This window comes from Mandrillus leucophaeus, unplaced genomic scaffold (genome assembly GCF_000951045.1).
Source record: "Mandrillus leucophaeus isolate KB7577 unplaced genomic scaffold, Mleu.le_1.0 Scaffold188, whole genome shotgun sequence".
In the NCBI taxonomy this organism is placed as follows: domain Eukaryota; kingdom Metazoa; phylum Chordata; class Mammalia; order Primates; family Cercopithecidae; genus Mandrillus; species Mandrillus leucophaeus.
The window spans coordinates 3336590-3354379 of NW_012101898.1; the positions used below are offsets into that span (position 1 = coordinate 3336590).

Genomic DNA, 17790 nt, shown 5'->3' on the forward strand with positions numbered 1-17790 from the left:
CCGTGGAAAATCCTGCTACATGTCAGCAGTCTCCGGCATGTCAGCAGCCTCTGGCCTGCAATGCACAGATCTCTAAAGCACCCCCTGGGCTCCCCTGATTGCTGGCTTATTTTTTCTCTGTCACACAGAGGTTCCTTTGGTCTTGAGATAAAGATCAGGTTTCTGTGAACCGACTGGCTGCAGCCTTTCTTCTGCCGTCGGAGGTGGAGGTGGGCTGAGGTGTCTGGAGTGTCCTATTTCGTGGGTAAGAGACCCCAACAGCCTGGATGAACACTTTTGTAAACAGCATTTTGTCAGACAAGAGCCATGTTCGTTTCCCTGTTGCCGTGTGAGTGAGAATACCGTGTCTTCAGACAGTCAGACCTCACTTCTCGGGGGCACAGTTCTCAGAGACGAAGGGGACAGTATCAGACATTAAAAAGGAGCTGAAGAGAAACAAGACATACCAAATACATGGAGATTTTTTTTTTTTTTCTACTGAGTTTAAACACTGCTTTCTTTAAACAGCAGCTTTCCATAATGCACAAGTCTTATTAATATGAACCAGGTCATTGTTGGTTAACCTTCACCTAGGTTAGCTCCAAATATGTGACATCTTATGTCACCCTGATTCTTCTAAACCTGATATTTTATTGCCTAACGCATGCCTCTTAATGAGGATCATAGCATTAATGTGTGATAATACAAAGATCTTATGTTTAAATGCTACCGTTATCCATAATGGTACAAGGGTATAGGGATTGTTCCTTAATCAGTCCCTGGTGACCATCACTCTCAAGTAAAAAAAAATGGGGAGGGACTGGATTGTACATCCTATTAAGTGCAATGGGTTTTTATGGTCTACCACAGGGACTGAACAGAAAAAGAAATTTCCTTGCTTCCCCCCTTTCCTCTGAATAATACCATTCCCATCTCTGTAGGAAAATTCAGGGTCTGGAGGCTCTTGTAGATGCAAGACACAGCCACTTGTGGGAGGGGGCCTTACTTTCAGGACAATGAAAGCCAAAACAAAGGTTTCTTGTCACTTGGGGCTTTTATCCAGTATATCCCACGTTACAAACAATAAATCACTGGCTGACCAACCTTCTCTGCCAAGGGAACCTGTGGGGGCTTTAGGCTATTTCATAGTTCAAGTAAGACCCCATCTATCGACTTATCTACCTTCATCTACCTATCCATCCACTGTCTATCATCTATCTATAGCTATCTATCATCTATTTGTCATCTCTCTCTCTGTCTACATCTATCCTCAATCTATTTGTATATGTGCATAAAAAGGAAAAAAGGACTGGCTTGAATAACTACAAACACTTCTAAATTTTTCCCGCTATCTCTACTTCTGATGCTGGAGGCTCCTAGCTGAGTCAGCTACTCACAGCCTGGCACAATGTGCTCTCAAAGAATTATGGGATGCAAAGACATCCATGCTCTTCAAGAGTCGCAAATATAGGGCACGCATTGAGACTCAAAAATCATAAAGAAAATATAAAGTTTGTACTAGGAGGAGGAATTTCATAGCACATTAATTCTGTGGCACAACTCCAACCAGAGAATGAGTCCTATTGCTTCCTTCTGGAAAGGTTAAGCCAGCCCTTACATTATAGGGAAGTCATATCCATATCACAGTCTCTTTACTGTTGCATCGTATGATACAGATGAAGTGGAAACCTTGTCTTCAATGCGCCATGTTTCTGTCTCTCTAGAGGGGCTGAAGCATTCCTGTGAGGGAACCCAGAAATGTTGAGTCCTGTATGTCCAACTAGAAAACAAGTCATATATACATTTGTGTCTACTGCTCTATTCTGAAAGTTAACTTTTCATTTCCAAAACTATGTGTGAATCTAGTATCATTTGATTGTTGTTAAATTTGGAGAAAGAACCATTTACTTGAGACTTGGAGCTGAATTAAACTATGTAGAGTGAAGGGAAGCCAGTTTTAAAGGACGATGGCAGCCAATTTCTTTTGTTACTTATGTTTTTATTTTTTCCAAGAACAGTTAACATTTACTAGGCACCTATTGGCCTCAGTCACTTGCATCTAAAGAGCAAAGCTAATTTACCCACGGCCCGTGTTCTTTTAAATGGTTAGCCTTATTTCTTAGCTCTGTTAACCACTATTCTAACGTTAGCTTCAAGTTCAATTTTAATAATCTATGCCATAGTTGTCTACTGCTCCCTGCCACATGAACAAAAAGTTTGGGGGAATAAGGCGAGCAGTTTACATTTTCTGTGGATACTTCAAGTAATTGGCCCCAAAGTGAAATTGAGTTGGCCATGGTTTATCGTGTTCTGAGGGGATAAAATGTGTAAGGAAACGGACCTGTAGAAAGGGTTGATATCCAAGTATGTGTGAATGTGTGAAAATCCTATAACTCCACTTCAACTGGCCTAATATCCTGAGTCACTAGATGGTCAGAAGAATAGATACAGTACAAAAGGAACAAACCGATGTACATTTATACTAAAAAACCAAAAACAAAGTTTGTACAAGATGAACAGCAAATGAAATAGCTTCTATCAAAACAAAATCTCACACAGGTCATTTTTCTAGTATGTGGACATACATACACCCACACACACACAGACACACAAGCAAGAATGTGTATTTTATAAGATATAGGTCCTTGGAAATAGACATTCTTAGCAAATATGGATGACAGATCAATTGTAATTTATTTTCTTTTAACACTGTATCATCATAAAGAAAACTGGTATAAATGAAAAAATCTATTTCAAATATCTACATCTAAAATTTTAGGCAGTGAAAAAGCACTTTGTTGACAAGGAGTGTGGAATGATGTATGTTAATTGTCAGAAACTGCTGAATGCCTTGTTTAGTTGCCACAAACAAATTCACATATCAGAACGAACAATACTGCTAAATACTCCTTTTTTCCTGCTTTTTTTTTTTTTTTTTTGTTAAAACATACTGGGAGAAAGTAAAGAAAAGAAAAACTGGAAATCCATACATCTTTCAAAAGTTCGAAATTGAAGCAATATTTAGAACCATAGATGAGGAAACACGGCGGCATTGGTGTAATATACACAACGCGCTTTTCTTCTTTAATCTGTAATGTACATCAAATACTTTACAACAATGCATTAACAAAAGGCAAGAAACATCTTGCTGTACAGAGGAACCCCAATGCAACTTGAAGCCTAGAGTCACAACGGATGAAGAGAGTAAACAAAGCGTGAGAAGCCGTCCCCCATAGAGTGTGTAAACTATTCTGTGTCTTGTGCTTAACGATAACCCTCACGCCCCACCGGCCCAAATGCCTCGTCTCTCCTCCCATTAGCCACGTTCAGTATAAAGCGCTTCTCGTTACTCTACAGCTCACACTAGAAAGGTGCTGCCCACTGTCATATTTAGGATCACTTTAGCTTTCTACTGATTTCCAAGTTAACTTGCGATTCATTTAGCTTTCTAAAATAGCTCTTAATATTTCCTTACTGGTTATCACAGCCTTCCTACGGAACAGGCTTTAACAAACTAAATTTGCAGAAGAAAAAAAAAATAAAACAGAAAGAAATGTCTTGTGGTATGCATGCACATGCACTGTTCCCGGAGCGCCTGTGCCCCGCTCCTCACACCCAGGAGTCGGGGGAGGCTGGGTAGTGGCTCGTTTCATAGTTCAGTTCACTGTAGGGACGGGCAGCTGAGTAGAAGTCAACGTAGTTGCCGGTGGACTTGAGACCCAGGTGCATGGTGTACTCGCTGGCGGGAGGGCGATGGTGGACCTGGTCCTCGAAGAAGGACTCGTCGTAATTTCTTGTGGAATTCTGAAATGGCTGGTAGGTCTCGTAATCTTTTCTGCTGGGCTCCTGTGGGACTGGCTGTGCTGAAACCTGAACGGGAAAGAAGAGCCACACTGGGTTACTTGGTTTCCCTTGACTCAGCCTCCCTCTTGCCCTGGCACCCAACTCTCCTTCAAAGAAGAGGCTGTGTACATCCAGGCATTCACCACTGTGGCACTGCTCCTCCAAAACTGCCAACTGACATCGGCTTTCTTTTTGAAAACTGACTCCTAGGTCCATGTGCTATCATTCTGCATAATCTTTATCATGGCAAAATATACGTAACATAAAACTGCTTGCTTTAAGAAATGTTGAAGTGTAAGATTAATTAGGTGGCATTAAGAACATTCACAGTGTTGTGCAACCATCACCATCATCCATTTCCACCACTTTTAAAATCATCCCAAACAGAAACTCTGTGCCCATTAAATGTAATTCCTCATCCCCTCTCTCTGGGCCCATGGCAAGCACCATTCTACTTTCTGTCTCTAGAAATCTGCCTAATGTAGGCACTGCATAGAGTACTTGTCCTTGTGTGACTGGCTTCTTTCACTTAGCATAAAGTTTGCATGGTCATCCATGGTGTTGCATATGTCAGACCTTGATCCGTTTTTGTGGCTGAATAATATTCCACTGTGATGTGCATTGCTCCACTGATGAATGCACTGAAGGCCATGACTTCACCTCAATGCAATGTATCAATGTAGCAGAACTGCACTTGCACCCCATGATTGTATCCCTATAAAAATAAAACAGTCCATGGTAGGCACAGACCACATTTTATTTATCCATTCATTCGTTGATGGACGCTTGGGTTATTTCTACCTTTCAGCTGCTGTAAATAATGTTGCAATAAACATTGGTGCATTAGTATCTGTTTTAGTCCCCGGGGTCCCTTTTCAAGCACCTGTTCCTGAAATGAGCAGAACCTCCCAAGGTGAAGGGTGAGGGTAACCCTATAGCAAGTACATAGTGGGATGCACGAAGCTCTGCTAATGGGCAGTAATTGGGGAGGAAGTCTGGTGTGAATTATTAAACACTCTTAAAGAAATACTGTTTGATCACTTTTGGGCGGACTCTGTGACTCCCTATTAATTTAACTAAAGTTCAGCACAGAAATGTCCTCTAGAAATTGGTCTTAGTTAATAGATAATGATTTGTAATTAGCACGTTGTGTGTAAATGAATGCTTTTAACGGCTTACACATAATTCTTCTCTCAAGTAAGTGAAACTCCCTCTTATATATGTCATTGATTTATACTAGTAATCGACCTCATCTTCAAAGAAGTGGTGAACTTCATCACAGCAGCTGTCTAGGATGTCCCACGTGTCTACTTAGTGGTAGCTGAATGGATGAGGTTTCTGTCTACCTAGAGAAGTCCAAAAGTCCATAAGCATAAACCTTTGTTAGCCTGAGAGCTAATAAAGGATGAGAGGAACATTTGGAATGAATGTGCAACATCTGCAATTAAATACTGCTAAGTCCAGGTCTACTGGACTGCGTTGCTAGGTTGGGGTGCCCTTTTCTATTCTTTGAAGAGCTCTGCTCGTGCTCTGCTGAACTCCACTCCAACACAGGGCTGCTTTCCAAGTGCAAGACATGCAAAGGCTCAGAATCTAGAAGTTTGGAAAAATTACATAGGGAGGGAGCTAGATTTGCTGTGTTTCCAGTTCAGCAGGGCACCCTATTCAACATTTAGCAAATTCTTTAATACTCCAGTTGTCATAAATATTTTTGTGTGTTTGTGTCTGTCTACATCAATATCTATGATCTATCATCTGTCTGTTTTCCTATCCACCCACCAATCCACCCGTCCATACATCCCTCCAGCAAACTCCCATCTTATAGATAAGAAAACTTAAGCACAGAGAAGTTAAGAAACTTCTCCAAAATATCGTAGCTAGTGGTGGTGTGAGCTGGAACTGGAACATATGGCTGGCTGACTCTAAAACCCAGGTGTTCTATCAACCTAGCCCAGTCCCATCAGAGCCAAGGCGGCCAAACCTTGGAGGACAGGCCTCAAGGAGCTGACTCCAGGCTCTAAGATAAGAAAGAAAGTTGGTGGACAAAAGAGACCCAGAAGCAGTGTGTTTTCTGATGCATATTTCGGGGGCCAGGGGAGGCAGTGCAGGGGACAGGAATGTCTTCAGGGGCAGTCACTCACAAGGGTTATGAGTTTCCTCCAAAGTGGCTTCTGCTTTCATTTTTTTTTTTTTCTTTTGCACAACCTTGTTCAAATTGCTTTGAGACTGTTGTCATGTTCTCTCTGGTTGGTGAACATTTTGGAGCTGGGTATCAGCTTTTTGAGCCTCTTACCCCAGAGAATTAACTTCTTCCATTCATCTGCACTTTCCATAACCCACACCAATCACTTCTGAGGTTTGGTGCCCAGTCCCAAGAGTGTGTAGAAATGGATTGTCACAGGTGGCATGTGACACTGCTGCACCCGGAGACTGAATTTGCTCACCGGTCTTGTGGTATGGATGTCTGCTGGTGAAACCCATCTGCGGTGGAGGAATACTGGCTGCATTTTAAACTTTAAGAGAATATCTGACAGTGTTGAAAATCTGGCTGATGAAATGACCCCTCCCAAAGCCCTCCCCACATAAGAGCTAAAAATAAATGCATTAAAAATTGCACAGTTTGCATCAGCCAGATTTGGGATGAGGGAAGTAGAATGATGCCCCAATACAGCAGTGGGGATTTCTGAATCTGGGTGTCTGTTATGGTCTAGAGAAGCCCAGGAACACGCAAGCCGGAAGCTTTTGCCTTCTTTGCCTTAACGCTGCATCTTGTTTTGAAAGGGGCTATGACCAGCAGCTCACTCCAGGGTCAATGTGCCCACACTCTCTGCACTCCGTTCCGTGGCTTCTGTTTCTACCAAGTTATCTTTGCTGAATTTTTTCCTCAACAGTAGAATGTTCACTCTAAATTATGAAGGACAGTGTCGTGACACCTTCCAACTCTGTTAGCATAATGACAAAAGACTTATATGGATTTATTCCTTAACAAATTTGCCAGGAAACTGGATTTATTTTGAACACAAGGTGAACACTAGCCCAGTACAGATCTTCAAACTTTTCCATGTCTCAGAGTGTTCATAGAAAGACTCAGAGTGTTCACAGAAAATGAAGGAGGCCAGATACTAAGTATCAGTGGTTCTCAAAGCATGATCCCAAGACGAGCAGCATCAGCATCACCTGGAAACTTGTTAGAAATACAGATTACTGGGCCCCACTCCAGAGCTACTGAATCAGGGCCTCTGGGGAGGGGCTCCAGCAATCTGTGCTTTAACAACCCTTTGGGGAATTCTGGCTCATGCTCCAATTTGAGAACCACTGGCACAGAGGTGAAAAAATGGGACAGGAAGACAGAAGAACCAGGATGAGTGTTTGCCTCTTCCTGCCTGGGGGACTGAAGGAAACACGTATGCTCCTGGGATCTCCTCTTCCTCCTTTCTGCGGACAGTTACAACTGGGCTGCTCACGTGACAGTGGAACTAAGGACACCAGGAGGGAACCCAAGATTCTGGTTTTGTTATCATTTAAATATTGGTCATCAAAACAGCAAAGCTCTTTGTTTCTAGTTCCTGAACAAAAATCCTGTTGTCAGCTAGATAGATACCGTTCAATATGATATTTCTCTTTATAAGTATGGGGTGGACTGGTAGAAGCTCAAAAGGATTTTTGGAAAGTATGCATAGTTAAGACTTTTTTGTTTTTTTTTTCTTTGAGACAGGGTCTCACTTTGTCACCCAGGCTGGAGTGCAGTGGCACACTCATGGCTCATTGTAGCCTCCACCTTCCAGGTTCAAGCCATCCTCCTGCCTTAGCATCCCAGGTAGCTGGGACTATAGGCACACACCACCATGCCCAGCTAATTTTTGTATTTTTTGTAGACACATGGTTTTGCTATGTTGCCCAAGCTGGTCTTGAACTACTGAACTCAAGCGATCTGCCTGCCTCGGTCTCCCAAAATGCTAGGATTACAGGTATTAGCCATGGCGCCCAGTCAGTGAAGTCTAAAGTGATGTCTGTAACCCGCTGACCTCAGACATTCAAACCAAAGATCACAAACTGTGTTTTATACCACTGAGGGTTTCTTCTAGGAGGCTTTAAGCTGAGAGTTTGCTGAAAATGTGCCTGAGTCCCAGGTAGTCACAGGAGCAGCACCCATGTGTGGCCATGTGTCTGCTGCAGGCGTCTCTTTCTCAGTTCTCACTATCTTTTGCCTTATCTTGGAGATCCACTTGAAACTGATTTCCCTCCATGAATCGCTTCCCCATAAGCTCAGTCGCTGTCCAGTGTGAAGCCTGTGAGACCCGGCCGGTGACTGAGGCACCCGGGAGACAGGAACACTCAGCAGAGGACAAGCTTCGATGCTGAAACTGACCAAACCCTGGAGCATCCCTCCTGGTGAAACTGTTGCAGGCGCGAAGTTCTGGGGTAACTCGTCACCAGGGAAGCTCCCGACATGGAAGCATTCCACCTAGAATGGTTGGCTACACCTCTATGGCCAGAGAATCCAAGTCAGGGATACTGTTTATGAGTCCTCTCTAGGACTTCCAACCGGAAGAGAGTGAAAACGTGTCTTTTGAAGGGTTAGGATGGTTGCACTTTATTGAGTCCCCAAGAGAGAAAGCTGCAAGTCAAGACAAGGTTTATTCCTATAACTTAGTCCAAAATAAGTAAAATGCTTTCTTTCCTCCTCTCCAAGTTCATTGGAGTATCATTATGATTTCTTTGGAAATATTTTTTTTTTGGGGGGGAACCCTCTCTTCGTTGGACATTTAAAAATGTTGTTGGATGTTAGGCTAAGATAGAATGATCCAATCATTCATTTCCCTTGGCTGGTGCCTCACAGGGAATGATGGTGGTCCTGAGCTGTGAAGACAGGACGCAGCTCTGCCAGGGGCCTGCCTGCAATGCCTCGGTCCTGACGAGAGGTGTGGAGCTTGCTCTCCATTCAGGGTGGATTTTAGCAACATTTGCCTGAACCTCAGCGGCCTTGGTGTTCCACTCTGAGACTGAGTCAAGCACATTCTGGGGACCTCTGGGAGAAAGGCTATGGCTAGGTTGTGTTCACACTCATGGCAAGGATGCCATCTTAGCATATTAATTCTCATTTGCTTAAATGCTCAGGATATGCCTAGGTAAAAGAACGTGCCCCTTAGAGCCATTATGGACTGTCCCCTAAATCTAGATGGCAAGCAGTGTTTTGGAACCTACTGCGGCCACTCTGTGAGATGTCAAAGACCCCTGGCCATGTCAGGGCGTTTCTTCAATGCCAACTCCTGGGAGAGGAAGGCTGGTGCAGAGGGAACTGGTTCTGGTGAGGAGCTTCTCTCTACCTGGGGGAACTTGAGATGAATCTTACATTCTTGGCGGCAAAATCATGGTCCTATTACAACCCGACAAGAATCAGTAATAACTGGCAATAGTCTGCTTACTGTACATCCAGAATTTCATAATATTTGCTGCAAGAGGCATGGTTGATTTCCATAAATGAAGTTGGCATTTCTAATACATTTTGTTTCTGTTTGCCTTTACGGAGGCAGGTTGGCAAGTGAACAGTTGGGGCCTCCCTGGTGACCTGGTGTCTACAACTCATGACCCTATTTATTTAGGCATTGGTTTCTTTGCTTTTAGCAAATACTAGAACTGAGAGTAGGCTGACTAGATGTTAGCAACACATCAAATAGGCCATGAGGGCCAAGTTGTTCACCAGGGGGTCACAGACAACACCATATGTTTTCCAGAGTGCTGCACATGGAGTGGGCTGGTGCGCACCGTGGGAAGGAGAGATGTATGAAGTTTCTGATCAACGAGGGAGAACAGACTGTGTCTTTTGGCTTTTATAGTTTCTGCAGAGCCAGAGAAAATGAACCTTCAATAAATGTTTGCTGAATAACACACACTCTCTCTTTCTCTCTCTCAGATTGGTTCCTTAAGAATCTACTGTTCAGATATATAGAGTAAAGGAACAGAACAGAGGCCTTAGAAATAACACTACACATCTACAACCATCTGATCTTTAACAAACCTGACACAAACAAGCAATGGGGAAAAGATTCCCTGTTTAATAAATGTTGTTGGGAAAACTGGCTAGCCATATGCAGAAAACTGAAACTGGACCCCTTTCTTACACCTTATACAAAAGTCAACTCAAGATATATCAAAGACTTAAACATAAAACCTAGGACCATAAAAAATCCTACAAGAAAACCTGGGCAATACCATTCAGGATGTAGGCATGGGCAAAGACTTCATGTATAAAACACCAAAAGCAATGGCAACAAAAGCCAATATTGACAAATGGGATTTAATCAAATTAAAGAGCTTCTGCACAGCAAAATAAACTATCATCAGAGTGAACAGGCAACCTACACAATGGGAGAAAATTTTTGCAATCTATCCATCTGACAAAGGGCTAATATCCAGAATCTACAAAGAACTTAAACAAATTTACAAGAAAAAAACAAACAACCCCATCAAAAGTGGGCAAAGAATATGAACAGACACTTTTCAAAAGAAGGCATTTATGCAGCTAACAGATGTATGAATAAAGCTCATCATCACTGGTCATTAGAGAAGTGCAAATCAAAACCACAGTGAGATACCATCTCACACCAGTTAGAATGTCAATCATTAAAAAGTCAGGAAACAACAGACGCTGGAGAGGATATGGAAAAATAGGAACACTTTTACACTGTTGGTGGGAGTATAAACTAGTTCAACCATTGTGGAAGACAGTGTGTCGATTCCTCAAGGATCTAGAACTAGAAATACCATTTGACCCAGCGATCCCATTACTGGGTATATACCCAAAGGGTTATTAAATCATTCTACTATAAAGACACATGTACGTGTATGTTTATTGTGGCACTATTCACAATAGCAAAGACTTGGAACCAACCCAAATGTCCATCAATGATAGACTGGATAAAGAAAATGTGGCACATATATACCATGGAATACTATGCAGCCACAAAAAAGGATGAGGTCATGTCCTTTGCAGGGACATGGATGAAGCTGAAAACCATGATTCTTAGGAAACTATCACAAGAATAGAAAACCAAACACCACACGTTCTCACTCATAAGTGGGAGTCGAACAATGAGAACACATGGACATAGGGGAATATCACACACTGGAGCCTGTCTGGGGATGGGGGGCTAGGGGAGGGATAACATTAGGAGAAATACCTAATGTAAATGACAGGTTGATGGGTGCAGCAAACCACCATGGCACGTGTATACCTATGTAACAAAACTGCACGTTCTGCACATGTATCCCAGAACTTAAAGTATAATAATAAAACAATAACAATAATAAAAAGAATGTACTGTTCAGTGCTCCTCAAACCTGAATGTGCACACAAGGCCATCTAATTAGAATGCAACTGTGCTGTAGAAAATCTTGAACGGGTTAGGGTTAGGAGCCAGAGAAGACTCTCTCCTGTATTTCTAACAAGATTCCGGGTAACATTGACACTGCTGGTTCCCCAACTAGACTTTGAGTAGCAAGACACTACAATGCATTTAATGTATTGCAGAATAATAGAACTTATTTATGTATTCTGTCTTTTTCAAGTTCTCTACTGAATTTGCTGTGTCTCCTTTATTGGTAGTGATCATGTATAATGAATGCTTCCTTCCTAACGCATTTGCAGGGTTACAGGAGCTACTCGATCTCTGTCCAGTAATTCCTGTCCAGACAATTCCTATTTAGTAACAACATCCTACACTCGTCCATTTGGGGGTTTCTTTTAGTTTTGCACCATAGCAGAATACTTGCTTTCTGCATCAGATGAAGCACAAGGTTCAAAGGCCATTTGCAAATTTGAGGCTGTTCTGCCGAGTCCACCCCACACACACACACACACACACACACACACACACACACACAGACACACACACACATACACACACACACAGACACACACACACATACACACACACACACACATACACACACACACACACACAGACACACCCGTGCTGCAACAGGAGTGAGGAGGGCCTCGGGGGACACTGCCTCCTCTTTCAGTTCTTTATGTTAGTTGGATGAAATTTATGTTTAAAATTCCAGGTTATTTCACATGAGTCACATTGAAAAAGAAATACGAACGTGGTGCATTTCCTTTACCTGGTTGTGTTTGATGTCTTCAGTGGGCGCACCATATGAATTCCTATACAAAGTTGAAATTCCAGTGTTTTGAGCTAAAATTAAAAGGAAAACAAAAGTTTAGCAAAGAAAACAACATCACAAATGAGGAATAGTGGTTACTGGAGCAAGTTCTTGCCCTAACAAAGCTTGTTTTCTTGGGGACCAATCCAAGTAGAAGATATTCTTTGGCCCTGAACACTTCATTTTACATACAGATATTAAAAAAGGAGAACAGTTATTCTAGAAAATCTCCATAGCATGTCAGCCGCTTGCAATAACGCTCACATCGCAGACGGGGTCAGGGCAGGTGCTGCAAACAGATGGTCATTTTGTAAGTTTTATGGCCTTCTTTTCTGGTGAAAACTGGCGGGTAATAAAGGCTTGTCACCTGCACTGAAGCATGCAGGAGTCTGTATTAGCAGCTTAGCTTTTAGCCGGAGAGTGACAAGAATAAAATTTCTAATTTGAGCTCACAGAAGTGCTTGATCATCTTTCAGACAGTTCATTTCTTACAGGCCCAAAAGATGGGCAGGGAGCATCGCTGCATGTCCCCCATGCATCTGGAAGCCTGTGACTTTCGAATCAAACCAGATGCAGAGGGAGGATCCCGCTCTGTTGTCTGGCTTGCCCGTGGTCTAGATGAAAGAGATGAAGGTCTCCTCTAGTTGCTAGCAGCTTCTGAAGGCCCAGAGAGGGGGCCTGTTAGCCCACTTCCTTATGGGAAACCCTTGAAGCTCAAGCCATCCACTCAGACGAAGGGCACAGGCCACCACTCCCTTCACAGCTGCTGAAGGGTCATGGTTCAAGAAATCTTTGGTAGAATGACCATATCACCTAGCAATCCCATTACTGGGTGTATATTCCAAAGAAAGGAAATCAGTATACCAAAAGATATCTGTACTCCCATGTTTATTGCAGCACTGTTCACAATAGCCTAGATGTCGAAGTAACCCAAGTGTCCACCAACAGATGAATGGGTAAAGAAAAGGTAGTATATGTACACAACAGTGTTTGGCCATAAAAAGAATGAAATCCTGGCACTCGCAGCAACACGGATGGAATTGGAGGTGATTCATGTTAAGTGAAACAAGCCAGGCACAGAAAGACAAATATCGTATGTTCTTGCGCATATGTGGAAGCTAAAAAAAAAAAAAAGATCTCATGAAGATGGACAGTAGAATCATGGTTACCAGAGACTCAGAAGCGGAGTTGGGAGAGAGGAATAAGAGGGGATGGTTAATGGGTAAAAAAAATAGTTAGAAGAGAAAAGATCTAGTGTTTCATAGCACAATGGGGCAACCATAATTCACAATAATTTATTGTATATTTCAGAACAACTAGAATAATGGGATTGGAATGTTCCTAATATAAATAATAAATGTTTAAGGTGATGGTATCTTAATTATCCTTATTTGATTATTATACGCTGTATGAAAATCATGATACTTGTATGAAAAAATCACATGTACCCCTTAAGTACAACTATTATGTATTCATAAATTTTTTTTAAAAAAAGCTTTGGAAAATGCTGTCTGTCTAGTGTCAGTGGGGTATAAAACACTCTAAAACTAGGAAGGGCTTGTTTGCTTCCAGTATTTCGGGGATAATGAAGTAGGATCACTCCACCTATAGGCCACAAGAGAAAAGTCAGTATAGCCTTTCAAGGTCTAAGTTCACTCCACCCATGATTTTTTACCTAAGAGTTCATTACAGCTGTGCAATAAAATTCCTCCTGGAGAGTTCAACTTAGAAAGTGAGGGCCAAGAGCCCATTTTTCCATTTTAAAGATCATTCTGCTATCCTCTCTGTTGAATGCATGTCACTCCTGTCTCTGTATTATGGTGCAAACCACCGTCTCTCTCTGGACCATTGCTACCGAATCCTCCTTGAAGACCCAACTTCCACTCTGCCCAGCCCGATTCCTCCATCCATCCTGTTACCAACAGTCAGAATGCTGTCTTTGTAACCCAAGTTGGGGTCTGTCTCTTTCTTTGCTTGGAACGCTCCAATGCTCTTCACCCCGAGATGGCTCTCTCCACTACGGCCATGAGGCCCTGCAAGGTTTGCTTCCTGCCTAACCTCCCAATCGTTTCTCCCTCCTCTCCTCTTGTTAAAGGAGCCCCAGCTTTGCTGACCCTCCTTCCTCAGAGCGGGGAAAACTTGTTTAGCTTCAGCTGGGTTGTCCTTGCTGATCTTTCTCCCTGGAACTTGCTTCCCTCAGACTTTCAATGTCTCCTCCTCCCACGTCAAGTGAAGTAACCCCTGCCGCCTGCACCCCCATCTCATTACCCTGTTCAGTTTCTTCTTCCTACTCAACACAGTGCAGTACCATCTTGCTGGGAACTTGTTCTATTGTTTACCTTATGTACTGTCTGCCTTCCTCTTCCAGAGCAGAAGGCCCATGAGACAGAAACAGTCCGTCCTGCTGTTACCTCTGTATGTATCCTCAGAGCCTGGCACAGCACCTGGCCTCAGTGGACACCCATAGAGTAAGTGCCCCATTTGCTGAATGAATAAATGAGTAAACCTTAGATAAATCTGCCTTCAGAGCTGTAATTTGCTATAGAAAATGTCACTTCAGGGATAAGGTGAAATTTTGTTTTTTTTCTGTTGCTCAGAATTAAATGCACATATTTTTTAGAACATTTGCAATATTGTAGTCTTGGCCTCCCTCCCTGCTGTGAAATCATAAACAGGTTTAAGATTCCTCTTATCAGAGGAATCTTAAAAGCATGAGGCAGAGTTTGTGGCTTCTGAGTCTAGGATGTTAATACTGGAAGTTCTTTCCCCTCACCCATTAAACAAGACCATAGCTGAGACTGAACTACCTTTATGGACGCTTGAGGCAGAGGAATTCACAGAGGCTCCACCCTCATATGGCCCAGCTAATAGTGGACCCACAGAAGGATGCCTTTCTATTTTTCTATCAGCCCTCAAATACCCAATTTCCAACTGAATCAACACCCTGAAAACTAGAATGACTTTCAAAGGCCTAAGAGGCTGGGTGTGGTGGCTCACGCCTGTAATCCCAGCAGTTTGAGAGGCTGACGGGGGAAGATCACTTGATGTCAGGAGTTCAAGACCAGTCTGGCCAACATGGTGAAACCCTGTCTCTACTAAAAATACAAAAATTAGCCAGGCGTGGTGGCAGGCACCTGTAATCCCAGCTACTTGAAACGCTGGCGCAGGAGAATTGCTTGAACCCGGGAGGTGGAGGTTATAGTGAGCTGAGATTGCGCCACTGCACTCCAGCCTGGGCGACAGAGCGAAACTCCGTCTCAAAAATAAATAAATAAATAAATAAATGGCATAAGAAAGACACTGGCAAAAACAAACAGACCATTGGATGAAAGGGTATGTGGGAAGCTCAGACGGGAGGGAAAAACCTCCAGGTGAATTTAAAGGTCAGGTGGTGGAGCTGCTGGGATGATGCAGCCCTTTCTTGAGACAAACTGAACACGTGAGGTTCCCAGGCATCCAGGGCTGCAAGAACTCGCTGCTGAAGCCGGCATGCCTGAATGAACAGCCGACTGGATTTCTCAGGGCTCCCCAGTGGCAGAGAAACACTTAGGAGAGAAGAATTTCAAGAGGCTTCATCCAAGCTAGAAAATGAATCCACAAAAGGAGGGTGGGGGAAGCCTGGAATAAACACCTAGATGGATCTGAACTTCTAAGAGCTCAGAAGAAGAGATGACAGCTCCATCAAAGAGATATTTCCACTTCCAGCCCTCATAGGCTGCATTTTGAGGGTGAAGCTTCCCTTGTTTTCATATCAGAAGGAACGTTTTCTTGGCAGGGAATGAAACAAGGAAGATGGCAGTTTTTCAGGTTATCTTTCAATGCACAGAACTTTCAGTGTCCCGTGGATTTGTTCTTGAACAAGAAAAAGCATTGCTTTTGATGTGGAGGCCACGAGAAATCTGATTTTGCAAGTAAACCCTGGAATGATGGGCATTTGCTAACATCCTGCAGGGTGGGGGTTGGAAACTCAATCTCCCCATCTCTATGTGAAAGACTGGCTTCCACACGGCTTGGCTGGGGACTTACTGATATCACTATTGAAAGTGGCAAACCACCACTATCCTCATTTCTGCTATCCCACCGTCACCTCCATCACCCTCACTACCACCACCACCACCATCATTGTTGTGATAATAACCGGCATTTACACAACACTCATTGGCTTTAGAGGAATTTCCCTATATACACATATTATTCAATAAAGATCTCAATGTTCTTTCTGGCTTGCTACATGATTGATAGTGTACTCCTGAATTGCATTTTTAAGTAAGTTAGAGCAAAGCTGTTTCAGCCTCTAAATAAGTTAGAAGAATTACATATACTGAAATTGTCAAGATCCCTGCCATTTTCTAAGATTAAATCTCAGAAACATAGTAAATTTTAGGCTTCATTTTATTTTGAGTCCAGGGCACAATCATGTGCCATTGGAACTGTTTTGACACAAACACGCACACCCACACCCACACCCACACCTGAAGTCCTTTTGAATGATTCTCTTGAGCAAGAGAGTTAAAGAGAAACGCTAAACTTAATAATAATGCAGTCAATATCACAATGATTCTTTAATCTCAGTGTATCATGCCAGACAGCTGGTGGTGTGGCTATCCAGGGCAATGCTAACTGCACATGGAATTTGGTGTCACGACTAGTTCAGCATAATCAGTACAAATTGGATCCTCTGCCGAATGTCTAGACTCCAGGGACTCAGAATTCAGATTCACAGCTTTCTTGGTTCCTGTTCATCTATGCGGCACCATGTAAGGGGGGGAAGTGACTGTGAATAATAACTTGGAGTCCATGTAATGAGTTAAGTTTTCCCATTCAGGAAACATCTCAGGAGCAGCACTGAGGTGTTCCCTCGTAGGGTCTGCACATGGAGGCAGAATGTGGTCCTGGGGGCAGGGATAAGAAACATCTGTTTATTATACTTTTCTTCATGCAGCTGAGCGGAGTTAACATGGAAAACACTGCCGCTGGGGTAAATGCATTTGCTATTAGGAAAATTTATCTTCGCTGTCCTGGTTTGGAAGGCATTTTAATAAATCATCCAATTTGTCTGCTCTGCTTCCCTGCTGGTCTACACCAAAACACTACTGGAGAACTGCCTCCTGCTCTTCACATTCCTCTCCTAAGAGGGTCTCAGTGTATGCACGGCACCTTTTGCGCCCAGCTTTATGAATGATCTAACCTGGCCTTGTTCTATTAAAGGCTCTTCTTCATAGCCTATTTTCAGCAGGGACCCATCTCCACGCCCATGTGGTAAAGAGGGTGTGGGGTCCCCGTTGAAAGGTCCTCGGGGTTCCAGCGACTCTGCTTTTAAGGTATAACTCCCTCTACAGCCAGAGTCCACGTAGTGCTTCTTGGAGGAGGGCCATCCAGGGAGACGGTGAAGTATGGAGAGTTCGGAGGGGGCTGTGAGTGCCTCAAAAGAGGCATATGCAGAGTGTACAATGTGTACAGAATATACAGTGATTTAAGGGTAAGCCCTGTTATCAGATGGGCTGGGCACAGCACGGTGGAGGGGGCAGAGACGGGCACTCATTGTACCAATTCTGGCCTCCATAGAGTCTTGGCTGATGAGAAAGGAAGGCAATGGGTGTGACTGAGATAGTGAGGGATGATGAGTGTGAAAGATGAATGCCTCCCCAGAGAATCTGCAGTCATCAGCTCTAAGGAAGCTTCTTGTGGGTAAGAGGTTGTATCATGGCAAGAAGGGAAAATATCTCAACAGTAGTTTCATGGGGTTCCCCTTAAATCCTCCTCCTGCCCTTCCTCTTTCCGTCCCCGCCCTCCGCTCCCCCC

General features: G+C 43.2%; 1 protein-coding gene across 1 annotated transcript in view; it reads right to left on the reverse strand.

The window, feature by feature from the left end:
• Positions 1-1967: 1967 nt before the first annotated feature.
• Positions 1968-17790, reverse strand: part of CTNND2 (catenin (cadherin-associated protein), delta 2) — a 1004786-nt gene continuing 988963 nt past the window's right edge. The window contains exons 23-25 of the mRNA XM_011978063.1: positions 17177-17410; positions 11947-12024; positions 1968-3849 (exon numbers count right to left, since the gene is read on the reverse strand). Coding sequence (XP_011833453.1) covers positions 3589-3849; positions 11947-12024; positions 17177-17410 — 573 coding nt within the window. The 3' untranslated portion in view covers positions 1968-3588. The remainder of the gene's footprint in view (positions 3850-11946; positions 12025-17176; positions 17411-17790) is intronic.